At 34.5% G+C, this 13,314-nt stretch overlaps 3 protein-coding genes across 4 annotated transcripts; 2 read left to right on the top strand and 1 right to left on the bottom strand.

Moving 5' to 3' along the window:
• Positions 1-1,252: 1,252 nt before the first annotated feature.
• On the bottom strand, positions 1,253-3,143 carry LOC125606440 (uncharacterized protein At5g39865-like). Its single transcript, XM_048775507.1, has one exon. It carries the CDS (start codon positions 2,612-2,614, stop codon positions 1,295-1,297), a length of 1,320 nt encoding a protein of 439 aa, XP_048631464.1. The 5' UTR covers positions 2,615-3,143; the 3' UTR covers positions 1,253-1,294.
• Positions 3,144-3,648: 505 nt separating this feature from the next.
• Positions 3,649-5,327, top strand: LOC125606441. 2 transcript variants are annotated; one of them, XM_048775509.1, is made up of 3 exons: positions 3,649-4,325; positions 4,426-4,531; positions 4,706-5,327. In XM_048775509.1, exons 1-3 carry the CDS (start codon positions 4,201-4,203, stop codon positions 5,132-5,134), a joined length of 660 nt encoding a protein of 219 aa, XP_048631466.1. In that variant the 5' UTR covers positions 3,649-4,200; the 3' UTR covers positions 5,135-5,327. The 2 variants fall into 2 exon arrangements, with proteins under 2 accessions (XP_048631466.1, XP_048631465.1); XM_048775508.1 differs by having other exon boundaries at positions 3,649-4,531.
• Positions 5,328-8,839: 3,512 nt separating this feature from the next.
• On the top strand, positions 8,840-11,768 carry LOC125606439 (mucin-5AC-like). The gene is made up of 3 exons (XM_048775506.1): positions 8,840-9,259; positions 9,369-11,015; positions 11,101-11,768. Exons 1-3 carry the CDS (start codon positions 8,912-8,914, stop codon positions 11,401-11,403), a joined length of 2,298 nt encoding a protein of 765 aa, XP_048631463.1. The 5' UTR covers positions 8,840-8,911; the 3' UTR covers positions 11,404-11,768.
• Positions 11,769-13,314: the final 1,546 nt, after the last annotated feature.

Raw genomic sequence — 13,314 nt, 5'->3', positions numbered from 1 at the left:
TCCGAAATATTTTAGAATTTTAAAGAATATCCGATTTGTAAATAAAATAAAATTTTAAAAATAATTGAAACATTTAATAACAACATTTTATTAAAAAAAATAAAACATTGTTTACCTTTTTAAATTCTAGTACCTAATATAATAAATTTAATTCATAAAAATATTGTAAAACTGATATAAAGTATAATATATATAATGATATATATAATTCTTTACATATATATATATATATATATATATATATGCATGTAACATATCGAATTAGATATATGTTCCTAAAAGTATTGGTATTTGTTATTTGTTTCTTTTTTGGATATTGTATTTTAGTATTTGATTTGTTTCGTAGAGTTACGAATATCGAGATTTTTTTGGTTCAAATCAAAACGGATAACAAATCGAATCAAAATTTATGAATATTTAGCTCAACTTTATCCGTAAACAATAAAAATAATATATATAGTTTGGCTTTTGATTCTTTATCTATTTTTATTCGAACCGAAAAGTCGAGAATTTTATTAGAACCATATATGTGAGTTTTATATTATTTTTTTAAAACGCAAAGTACATAGTGTGAACATATTTATGAATATAGTGTGAACGCGTTAGCATACTTATTATCAAATCATTGTGAGGCTGCGACGTGCCTATTATAGTGTGAATGCATTTATTACAATGCTTTTCTTTTAATATATAAGGGATACATAGAGTGGGCTAGGTTAAATGGCAGTAAGGTAAATATAAAGAAAATAGTACTAATGCCATTTATTGCCATTAACTAATTTCAATTATACAACATTTTATTTGGATATAATATGTTGGATTTTTATATGGACCGACTTAACAAAACTAAACTTTAAATTTAAGATCTTAAACTTTAAACTACACAAATCTAACAAAATGTAAATCATGATTGTAATTTTAAAGAATATACAACGACACACTTCTTAATATCAATTCATTTCATTTGAGCAGACCAGTTCTAAAATTTAGAGAATAATAAACAATTTGTAAAGAATTTTAATTAAAAAAATTTAAACAATTTTAGGAATTTATATTCATTTACATTTTTTCTTTAACGTTTTAAAAACCATTTGCCAATGCTTCACTTGTTTATGTTTAGGAACGGTTTACATTTGAATTACAACCCTTTATCACAATCAAAAACCTATTTATATATGTACAATAAAATCTCCAGAGGCAAGAAAACCCTAAAACATTCAACACACAAACTTAAGTTAAAACAAACAAAACGAAGAGCAAGGTTCTCTTTCTGTATGTGTGTGTGTTCAAAAAGCTAATCACAACAAAGAGGACATCTAACGAGTCCATTCTCATTACAATCAGGACACGTTTGAAAACCATAATCTCTATCTTCCTTTTCACTTTCATCATCTTCATTGTACACTTTGCAGCTCCCCGAACATGTCTCACATGGCACAAACCTTATATCTCCACAAGCCTCACACTCTTTCCCATTACCATTTTTATTCTCTTCAACCCTCTCGCAGCCTTCTAGAATCTTCTCGAGCTTCCCATCTTCATTCAACTTTCGAATCTCCTCTGCTCCCCCAAGATACTTCCTCCCCAAGAAAACTCTAGGTAAGGTGATCCCCACGTCATTATTGAATTTGCCCTCTAGTAATAACTCCTTGAGCTCGTCTCTAAAACTCGAATGCATCGATACATCACGCTCATCCACCCTAACCCCAATGCCTTTAAGTATAACCCTGACATCACAGCTATCTTCATATGTCTTCCTTATACCTCTAAGGCTTGTGAAGTAGAGTATCACATTACCATTCTCCTTGGGACGTTTACAACCACCATCAAACGAGAAGCTCCTAACGTGACTAGTTGACCGAAGAGGGCTAACGGAATCTTCAAGCCCGTCCATCATCTCCCACGTGTTGATCGTTTCTGGCTCTCCAGGAGGCGTCAAGATAGGAGTCTTGGGGACAATCTTGGGGATCTTGTCGTTCATCATACTCGACCATACTTTAGCTTCCATAAGCTTAGCTTGCATTTCCTTGTCTCTGTCTTCTTTCTGACCAAACCCATCTTCTTGTCGGTTCTCTCCGGATTGGTCGGTGGCAAGGTTACCGGTGAAATCTGCCAAGTGTATGCGGCTATGTCCGAAAGAGGAGTAGCAGAGCTTGAGAGATCCGAGGGTGGAGGAACTGAGAGCCAACATGTCGTCGGAATGTTGCGGTGGGTGTTGCACGGAGGGTCTAGGTGACATGTCTACCGGAGAATATCCTTGCCGGCAGTGTAGGCAACGTTTACGGTGCTTCGAGCTCGCACAGCCCATATCGAAAAACAGAAAATTTGACCAAAACAGAGGAAATTGAATTAAAAAAAACAATACGGGAAAGAAAATAAACACAATCAAATGATGTATCAAAGCTAGGACATGGATATTAGCATAATCATAATGATCATCGGAATCGTAAGTAGCCTCGTCGTCTGATTGCAAAATCTCTGTCAAAGAAGAAGCAAGAAATGTGGTGTTCTTGAAAAGAGAAAAAAAAATCAAGAACTTTGTGTTAGGTTGTTTTTGATTATTTATAAGGTCTACAGAAACCTTTTTTGCCATTTGATAGTACTTTCTCTGCATGGACTCCTCTTCTTCCTGCCAGTCGTTCTCTTGGAGGAGGGATTCTTTTACCTTTTTCAGATTTTACTTAAATTAGGAAACAATATCCACCGGTTTTAGAAAGAGTTCATAAATTTATTTTAATACATTCACTTGTCATTTCTTTTAAATTTTTCCACATTCACCTTCATATTTCCAGTATTCCAGGGATATTATTGTTTTCTTATGAAATCTCTTCAGCTTTACATCAAAATGTTTTGCAAATTACTCAAAAATTTCGAGTGAGTTTTGTATTATTACTAAACATAAATAGGAAATCTGAAATTTCCGTGTCATTGTGATTCGAACAAGCATTGTCTTCCACTTCATTTTACATTAGTTTTAAAAATTCAAGGTGGGTAGCTGCCCCTCCCACAAACAACATATAGCTTCACCTACTGGTCATGAATGATGACATGTAACACAAACACATGTGTCTGAGAGGCAGCTGCCCACAACCGTATTTGAGACCATTTATTGTAAATAATTCTCTAGTTTGTTTTATATAAAATAAGTAGTTTGAACTTGTCCAGACAGTTGACAAAAAAAAAAAAAAAAAAAAGAGAACTTGTCAAAACTGAAACAATAATGAGAATACTATAAACCATGACATTTAATCTGGTAGGAATACAACTGAAATGATTTTTACTCGCTGTTTCATTTCAAGTTACGTGCTATCATCATAGGGTATGCACAAATTATTACTAGCTATTGATGAGAAACATCTCACATCGGATATATTAGAATTAATCTATTACTATATAAAGAGTTAGGGCCAATCCACTAATTGCCAATTGATTTTAAGTTGAAAGCCTATAATAAACCCGAATCTAACATGGTATCAGAGCAATAATTTCCTTTGACCTAATTTACTACAACTACTACTACTATACCGATGTTGGGCCCTCTGTGGATATTATTCCCACATTGTCTATGTTTCAGACCTAGATGTCTGAGCGTGAGGGAAGGTATTAATGAGAAACATTTCACATCTGATATATAAGAATTAATCTATTACTATATAAAGGGTTAGAGCCAATCTACTAATTGCCAATTGATTTTAAGTTGGAAGCCCATAATAAACCCGAATCTAACACTAGCTAGCAAGAAATGCTGTAACATGGAAGTGTGTGTTGCGTGTGACGAATCAGGCAGTGGTTTAACAAGCATGACACACCGTTTCAGTACCTATTATTTGCACACAGTTGAATTAATCGATTATATTACAAAATTTATATTATGTCTTGATCTTTCTAAATATAGATTGAAGAGAAACGCGGACAGCAACGTAAATTCATAATATAATTTTTTGGTGAACAACATAAATTCATGATTGCAGTCAAAAGAAAATAAAACATGAGAGACTCTTATGCTATTCTCTAGCGACCTTAAAATAATCCACAATTTTCTCCTTTTCACTTAAAATAGTTTTTTTCAACGCATCTATATAAACTCACTTCTCCTAGAAACTAAAATCATCAGAAATTTATAAAAAAAAAACAAAACAAAAATACATTAAAAGAAAAAAAAAAGAATAAGAAAATGGCTGATAAAAATGTACTAGCAATATGTCTGGTGTTTCTAGTAGCATCAACTGTGGTGTACGAGGCGCAAGGAACATTCTTGCTAAAGATGTACTTGAGGAGGAAAATGTTTCGAAGGGCAAGAGACTTTACACCATTCGCATGCAAAGGTATGTTATTTTTGATCAAGAGACTTCGAGGTGGGTGTCCTGCGACTAGAGAATTCAAGAAATTCTTTTCACTCTTCACGTCTTACGTTAAATTCATCAGCAATGCCTCGGCCACATCGAAAAGCACAGATACACAGATCACATCACAAGTTGACGGCCTAGCCAGTGCTATGTCTGAATTAACTGCTGTTAAAGGCAGAGCACCAGTAAGTCCTTACACAGGCTGTAACGTCCTATAATATTTATTTAGCTTATGTTTTTGTTAATGAGTAAGTGAAGTCCACATCAGAAGATCTACCCACTCATCGTCAATAGGTTTTAAGTTGGAGGCTTGTAATAAACTTGAATTTAACATTTTTACTGATTTTGTTTTTGAACAGTCGAATACGGATTTTAGAGACGCAATGCTGTCAATGGGAAAAACTTTGATTGAACAGAAGAAAAGTGATTCACAGAGTACGACATTTCAGCAAAGGAAAGAGTTGGTCGTGGCTCTGGTGCAATGGACTAAAACCATCACTATATTGGTAAAAACTGCTGTGGAGTTGAGAGTAGGAAAGTCGATGGATATATCGAAGCTAGGGCTTGACGTTGATGTTAACTCCATTGTTGGAAGTGAAAGAATCGAAACTAGTTCCTCAAACATTACGACGGGAGGCCACAGCAACGTAAGCACATCCGGAAGTGTCACAACCACCAGATCAGAAAGAAACACTAAAACAGGATCAAACAATCATATTGGTGTAAGCACCGAAACTGGTTCTCCAAACATTAAAAACGGAAGTCAAAACAGCGGTTTATCACCATAAGTCAGCCTCGTTGCCTAAACTGGAAAATCTCTGTCGAAGAAGAAAGAAATAGATGTCGCGTTTTAGGAAATCCTTTGTTTCTCTATAATAATCCCTTATATATTATTTCCTCCCTTTTTAGTATTTGAAGTTGTAGATAATTTTTCTTGTTCCAAGTTAGATGATATTTTCAGTTACCAATACAAAATTTAACAATTTATGTTATATAACCAATATAATTACACGGTTTATTTTATTATTGGTTGAAAATTAGATGAATAGTTAATGATGTTTTTATTTAGGATATATAAAAGATTAAACATTTTCTTAATTTATGTACTTGATCTTAAAATGTCATCTATTAAAAATGGAGGGAGAAATTGAAAAGCATTATAACATGTGGGCTGTGATATTAGTCATCCTTTTTTTTTGAACACCTGATATTAGTCATCCTTATAGAGTCCTAAAAAAATAAATTTGTTCATTTAAATATATATTATATTTCTCATTAACTAAAAAATAAAATTAATTAGTAATCTACAAAAGTAATATATTCTTCTTTCTTTCTTTAAATAAAAGTTACGAAATTAATTAATGTTATTAAAATATACATGATAATTAATAATATTGAATAATAAAAGTTTGAAACAATTTAGGTATCCTCTATCATTTTTGTTTAATTTATATTATTTAAAAAATAAAAAATCATATTAACCATGTAAAAATAGATTTTTTCGTATACGGTATATGCTGATTTTGAAAAAAACTACAAATCTTGCATTCAATTTTTTTATAAAAAGATATAAATAATCATAAAATCATATAATAAATATTCATATTAAAAATTTATTAATATTTTTAAAATTAAACTATATACAATATAAAAATAAATAAATATTTTAATTTATAAAAGATATAAATAATCATAAAATTATATGAGTAAAAAGGCTTGTTTAATAAATATTCATATTAAACAAATTATTAATATTTTTAAAATTAAACTATATACAATATAAAAATAAATAAATATTTTAATTTAGAAATTTTAGGAATATGCATCAAATATTGATAAAAATTAAAAAAATTATAATTTTAATTTGATCAAATTAGTAAAATATATTTTACATATTTTTACTACTATTTAAAAAAAAGATAATTAATTATTGTTTTAAAAAAATATCTACTCCTAACACAAATTATTAATTAGTGCTGATTATTTATATATACTATTATTTAAGAAGTGATTTTGCTTATTTGTCACATTCTCCATACTTTTATGTTATTTTACTTATTTGTCATGTTTTTATTAGGTTTTAGTTGAGTTATTAATTTATTATTAGTTTTTAACAAAGTCATTAATATATTAATTTAAATAATATAACTATATCAAACTTTATAATTAGATATATAATTATTTTAATTTTGTTTATCTGTCATGTAATCCATGATTTTAGTTAATTTTGCTTATTTTTCATGTGTTTATTAGATTTTAGCTCAACATCGTTGACTTCACATGGTTTTCACCACTCAACATGTCGTCTGCATCAGCAACTACGTCAGTGACTACTTCAAAGCAGACTCTTGCATCTTAAATCTCTTCCTTTTAGCTTTGTGTGCCGATCAAGCACAACATTCTTCTGGTTCAATAACCACGTTCCTCACTTGGAAAATTCCATTTCCACACCAAATATGCTTTTCTCTCTCACGAGACGTGCACCACACCATGTTTTTCTCTCCCATGAGATATGCATTCCTTGGAGGAACGTCACCATTCTCCCCATACTTGATTGCATACTAAGCTAAAACATATGCTTAGATGTCAAGACTTACAGACACACACATCTGCCTCTTCATATGTAATCATGATACAACTTCTGCTGCAGCAGAATAAATTACAAGTCATGCATCACGATCTGACGCACCTGTCAAACTACCCTTCGACCAGCTTCTGCTGAGGACTTGGCTTCCTTCTTATGTCGTCTTCTTGACCATGAGCTCCTCCTCATCTATACCGAGTGCACTCTGCACTCGTTGTTATTGTCTTGGAGTGATTTTACTATCACCCTCTTGATGATCACCTCGCATCACTTTTTGACGCACTTCGATCTCTTTTACACGCCTAGTGTTAACACACACTACTGAAAGATTCCTAAGCCACAACGCTTAAGTCTCTCTTCTGTCAAGTACTTCAACAACTACTTCAGCATGACCAAGACAACACTCAAGAGCTTTTTTCTCTCTATAAAAACAGCCTCTGTGTCGGTGTCTATCCCGACGATCCTCAGAGCTATTTTACCATTAACTCTATGTTCTTCAATTTATTTTCTTCAAGACATCACGAATATGGACATCTTTCATAACAATAATTGCAATTTTTCTTTCATTGGAATTGTACTTATTCCACTTTTTGTAAGTCATAAATTTTCTTCCCAAGTTTATTCCTCTTGCCTTTTTTCTTAGATACTCCCTTGTTCTCCATGTCTCTATGACTTCAGCTTATTATCTTGATTCTTATGGTCTTCACCACTCAACATATCGTTTCCGTCAGCAATTACGTCAGCGACTATTTCAAAAGATACATCTTGCATCTTCAATAAGTAGTAACGCCTCTTAGGAAAGTCTCTTTGGCGAGAATCTCAGAACTTTTATGTTCTTCCGGATTAGAAGGAGTCAAATAGGATACATGACATCCTTCATGACATGCGGTTACTAAAAACTAGATTTTCGCATTATCTGTTTTAGCTTTGTCCTCCTTTAGACAAATATTTGTCTCGCCACGAGTGCACTTGTTTACTTCTAGCAACTTCTGTTGACTTCTTTGACCAAAAAAATGTTATAAGTGATGAATAAAATTAGTTAACGCATTCAAATATTGGGGAATGACTCGATGTTAGGAACATTGTAAAAGAGAGGAAAACCTACTTTAACAGATATTGATTTCTAAAATATAACTCTTGAATGTCAGTTTTCAGAAAGTTATTTAACTTTTCATATATTTTTAATTGCTCATTTGACTTTAGATTAAGAAAATCCTTAAGGTTTACTATAATTGTAGAAATTTGACGATTTAGCATATTCTCTCATTGACACAGGGACATCATAAATAGAAAATTTTGCCAAAAAAAAAACCCATAATAGTTTGTATTTTACATGTTTATCTTGGAGAAATTTATTATGTGATGTGACCATAGAAACAATAAATCATATATACACATTATTTGGTGTATAGGTTTTTTTTTACGTCAAACAACTATTCTATTACTGAAGCTGTATAAGTTTATGAAACTATTTTGAACTAAACTATTGTTATCGGCCAGTGTTGAAAGATGTTTAGTTACAATGAAACTAACGAAAGTTACGTCAAAGGAATATGCACATATTGTTACTAGCTATAGTAAGAAATGTTTGTAAAATGAAAGCGCGTGTTGCGTGTGACGAATCAGTCAATGGTTTAAAAAGCATGACCCAAAGTTTCAGTATCTATTATTTGCACACAGCTGAATTAAATAATACAAATTTTAAATTATATTTTCGATCATTCTAAATATAGATTGAAGAGAAATGCGGACAGCAACATAAATTCATAATTGTCGTCAAAAGAAATAAAACATGAGAGAACCTTTCTTATACTATTCTCTAGCGATCGTAAATTAATCCACAATTTTCTCCTTTTCACTTAAAATAGTGTTTTTCTTCAAGGTATCTATATAAACTCAGTTCTCTCCAAACTAAATCATCCAAAAATTCAAAAATAAAAAAGAAAGAAAAACATTTATAAAACAAAAAATAGAGAGGAAAATGGCTAATAAAAACGTACTAGGATTATGTCTAATGTTTCTAGTAGTATCAAGTGTGGTCTACGAGGCGCAAGGAACTTTCTTGCTAAAGATGTACTTGAAGAGGAATTTTTTACGAAATGCAAGGAACTTTACACCATTCGCATGCAAAGGTATGTTATTATTGATTAGTAGACTTAAACGTGGGTGTCCCGCGACTGAAGGATTCAAGACTTTCTTTTCACTGTTCACGTCTTACGTGAAATTCATCAAAACGGCATCGACCACATCGAATACTGATACTCAGCTAACAACAAAAGTTGACGCCCTCACCAATGCTATATCTGTGTTGACTGGTGCTAAAAGCGGAGTAAGTACCTATACCGTAACACTGTAACGTTCGTATTGAGACTATGGTTAAAGAATTTTCAATGTGGATTATCTTAGATATTATTTTCTTACTGATCTTTTTGGAACAGTCGAATTCAAATTTTAGAGAGACCATGCTGTCAATGGGAAAGACTTTGATTGAGCAGAAGAGGAGTACTTCACAGCGCATGACACATCAGCAAAAGAAAATGTTGGTTGCGGCTATGGTGCAATGGACTAAAACGGTAGTTACATTGGTGAAAACGGCCGTAGAGACAGCAGGAAAGTCTATTGATGTATCGAACCTAGGGCTTGACGTTGATGTTAACTCCATTGTTGGAAGTGGAAGTGATGAAAGCCCAGAAAGCGGTTCAGGAAGCAATACTAATTCAGGTTCAATCATTTACGAAGACACTACCGGTGGAGGTTCAGGCAGTCCGAGTGGAAGTCCCGGATGCAGCCCTTCTTCGACCACGACCACACAATCCGACGGTTCTACCATGGGCAGCCAAAGTGGTACAGCCACAGAGAGCCCGAGTGGTACAACCACAGAGAGCCCGAGTGGTACAACCACGGACAGTCCAAGTGGAAGTCCCACGGACACCCCGAGTGGTACAACCACGGAGACCCCGAGTGGTACAGGCACGGGAAGCCCGAGTGGAAGTCCCACGGACAGCCCGAGTGGTGCAACCACGGACAGCCCGAGTGAAACAACCACAGAGAGCCCGAGTGATACAACCATGGGGAGCCCGAGTGGAAGTCCCACGGACAGCCCGAGTGGTGAAACCACAGACAGCCCGAGTGAAACAACCATGGGGAGCCCGAGTGGAAGTCCCACGGACAGCCCGAGTGGTGAAACCACAGACAGCCCGAGTGAAACAACCATGGGGAGCCCGAGTGGAAGTCCCACGGACAGCCCGAGTGGTGCAACTACAGAGAGCCAGAGTGATACAACCACGGAGAGCCCGAGTGATACAAACACGGGGAGCCCAAGTGGAAGTCCCACAGACGGCCCGAGTGGTGCAACCACAGAGAGCCAGAGTGATACAACCACGGAGAGCCCAAGTGGAAGTCCCACGGACAGCCCGAGTGGTGCAACCACAGACAGCCCGAGTGGCACAACCACAGACAGCCCGAGTGGTGCAACCACAGACAGCCCGAGTGATACAACCAAGGGGAGCCCGAGTGGAAGTCCCACGGACAGCCCGAGTGGTGAAACCACGGACAGCCCGACTGGTGCAACCACAGAAAGCCCAAGTGGTACAACCACAGAAAGCCCGAATGGAAGTCCCACGGACAGCCCTTCTGGTACAGCCACAGACAGCCCGAGTAGCACAACCACAGGTGGCCCGAGTGGAAGTCCCACAGACAGCCCGAGCGGAAGTCCCACGGACAGCCCGAGCGGAAGTCCCACGGACAGCCCGAGCGGAAGTCCCACTGCTAGCGAAGATGCTACTTCTAATACCAACAGCCAAAGCTCACAAAGTTCAACAAGTAGCTCATCAACAACATCAGCGAAAGAAGTCGAGATTCAAACATCCAAAGAAGCAAGGTCATTCATTCATGGCCTAGAGAAGAAGTACGCAGGAACCGTACAACTCGACACTTTCTTCGAGAAACTCAAGACTTCCATGTCTGCTTCCACAAAGATCTCTAACACAGATGAAAAACGCTTCGTTTCTAAAATGAGTTCTGCAGTTAGTTCAGTGTCCGAGGCCGCAACTACTGTTACTTCAAAGTTAGCCAAATCACCAGAGGTGTGTATGAAAAAAAATAACCATGTTTTCAGCTAATCTTATATTCTTTTGATTAAAATAATCTCATCTTTTTTTGGTGCACTAGGCTAAGAACCGCATGGAATCTTCCCAAGAAAAATTGATGAATACTTACAAAGAACTAGAAGAGGTAAACAGTAAAATCGTGAGCGAGAATAAAGGCAAGACAGTGTCGTCCGCACAAAAGTCAGAGCTTAAGCAGATACTCAGTAAATGGGAACAAGTCACCACCCAGTTTGTGGAGAATCTTGTTTCTTCGAGTTCTTCATCTTCATCTTCCTCTCAGTCTCAGCAATCTCAACAGTCTCAAAAATCTCATCAGTCTGAACAGTCTCAGCAAGGCAGTACCATGAAGACTGAGACCAATTGATGCGACTCAAATCATCAAGAAAGACAAACTAGTACCGCCATATTTGATAATCAGTAACCAACTAGAGGTTTTTGTTTCTTTCAATAAGACTAAGATCGGTGTAGGCTGCAATGTCAACCGACGTATGCAAATAATGTACACTGTATGCGCTCTCTCTCTCTCTCTCTCTCTATGCTTTACAAAGAGAGTAAGCGAGACCCATTAAAAGGGATTTTGAATAGTGTTTTGTGTTCTTACCTATATATTTCTTTTTTTTTAACTTGTATTCTTATGATCATGGTAGTTTGTAGGAAGACCAGTGGTTACAAATTTAATTGTGGAAAGGAATTAATAAGAGAATATTGTTATCTTACATTATAATATAATATATTTATGAAAATTTATCTAAATAAAATAATAAATGTTAGATATCACTCATATATCATTTAAATGAACAATAAAAAAAAATTTGTTTTGAAACAATGTTAAAATCTTCTAAACAAAAGAGAATGTTAAATTTATCCAAAACAACAAAAAACTTTGTACAATGAATGTGATTTCCAAGCATTGTGTTTATGAATAATTCACAAAACCAGAAAACAAGTAACATAACTTGTTATCTTGTACAGGGGCGAATCCAGAGTAAATATTTAGTGGGTGCAAAGATTAATAATGTCCTAAAGGAGAAGCGAACTTGAGCTATTAAGGGGTGCACAACACTACTAAACCAACTCATCTAACTGATTTCTTTTGTATCTTTACACACAAAATATCTAATATTTATAAAATTATGGATGCACATGCCACTGTTGTCTAAGCATTGGCTTCGCCCCTGATATTGTATCAAACCAAAGCCTCATGGCATCCTCGTATGCATCCCCTCAATGAGGAGATTTGATTTCGGACCATCTTGTCCACTGAAAGTTTTAATTAACAATAACAAAGTTAACTAAAAGCAGTTAACGTTTGTTTTTAATCAAACATCTTCAAAAGGAAATTTTGCCAAAAAATGACAACTAACCTCTCCATTTGTCCTCTTAGAACAAAATTAACTTTTATCACGTTTGGATTTTTACTATCCTTTTTGTTTATACAAATTCATATTAATATATTTACAAGGCAAAAATAAGGAAAACATAAAACATGGTATTAACACATGTGTGTTTAGGAAAAAAATATTTTTGTGTTAAACTTATTTTTGGAATAGCAATTTAAAAAATGGGATAAAAGTGTCAGTAAATCTGATGGTACATCTGATCTACCATCTAGTGTAACCTAGAAGAAAGAATTACGCTCAAAAGCAGTTTTAAGTTATCTATAACACAATAAGAACATCTCCAATGGGGGTTCTTCTCGTTGAAGCTCTTAAAATATTTACTATATATATATCTATGTATGTATATATTATATATGTATAAGTATTTGTGGGATCCACAATTTTTGTGGAACCTCATAGGAGTTCTTAAAATTGTGACCTTTGTCTATAGGGTTCCACAAAAATTGTGGACCCCACAAATACTTATACCTATATAATATATACATACATAGATATATACATAGTACATATTTTAAAAGCTTCAATGGGGAGAACCCTCTTTGAAGGTGCTCTAAGCAGTTTATACTACATACACACTTTACTCTAACTTTATCACCTATCGTTCAGTTTTTCAAGTTAAAACATAATTATATTGTAAATAGTATGACTCACTTTCATCTCTCTTATCTTCTTGATCTACTTTCATCTCTCTTTTATTTATTTTTTGTCTCTGAAACTTTTTTATCTTCTTCATTTTAAAATCTTTGACTTCCAATTTTTTTTTCAAAAGATTATCTTTGCAAAATTCAGATTGAACCACTAATTCAACTCATAGTGACTGATTTACGTCACAGACAATAGATATTATGATTGATGTAAGTCGACAAGTTTTCCAC

The sequence above is a fragment of the Brassica napus genome, unplaced genomic scaffold (assembly GCF_020379485.1).
Source record: "Brassica napus cultivar Da-Ae unplaced genomic scaffold, Da-Ae ScsIHWf_885;HRSCAF=1255, whole genome shotgun sequence".
Classification (NCBI taxonomy): Eukaryota; Viridiplantae; Streptophyta; class Magnoliopsida; order Brassicales; family Brassicaceae; genus Brassica; species Brassica napus.
This window is presented reverse-complemented; position numbering and strand designations above follow the sequence as displayed.

Coding starts and splice junctions, on each gene's coding strand:
- LOC125606439 (XM_048775506.1), top strand. CDS start 8,912: ATGGCTAATAAAAACGTACTAGGATTATGTCTAATGTTTCTAGTAGTA. Junction 9,260..9,368: donor TGACTGGTGCTAAAAGCGGA/GTAAGTACCTAT, acceptor TTTTTGGAACAG/TCGAATTCAAATTTTAGAGA. Junction 11,016..11,100: donor AGTTAGCCAAATCACCAGAG/GTGTGTATGAAA, acceptor TTGGTGCACTAG/GCTAAGAACCGCATGGAATC.
- LOC125606440 (XM_048775507.1), bottom strand. CDS start 2,614: ATGCAGAGAAAGTACTATCAAATGGCAAAAAAGGTTTCTGTAGACCTT.
- LOC125606441 (XM_048775508.1), top strand. CDS start 4,175: ATGGCTGATAAAAATGTACTAGCAATATGTCTGGTGTTTCTAGTAGCA. Junction 4,532..4,705: donor CTGTTAAAGGCAGAGCACCA/GTAAGTCCTTAC, acceptor GTTTTTGAACAG/TCGAATACGGATTTTAGAGA.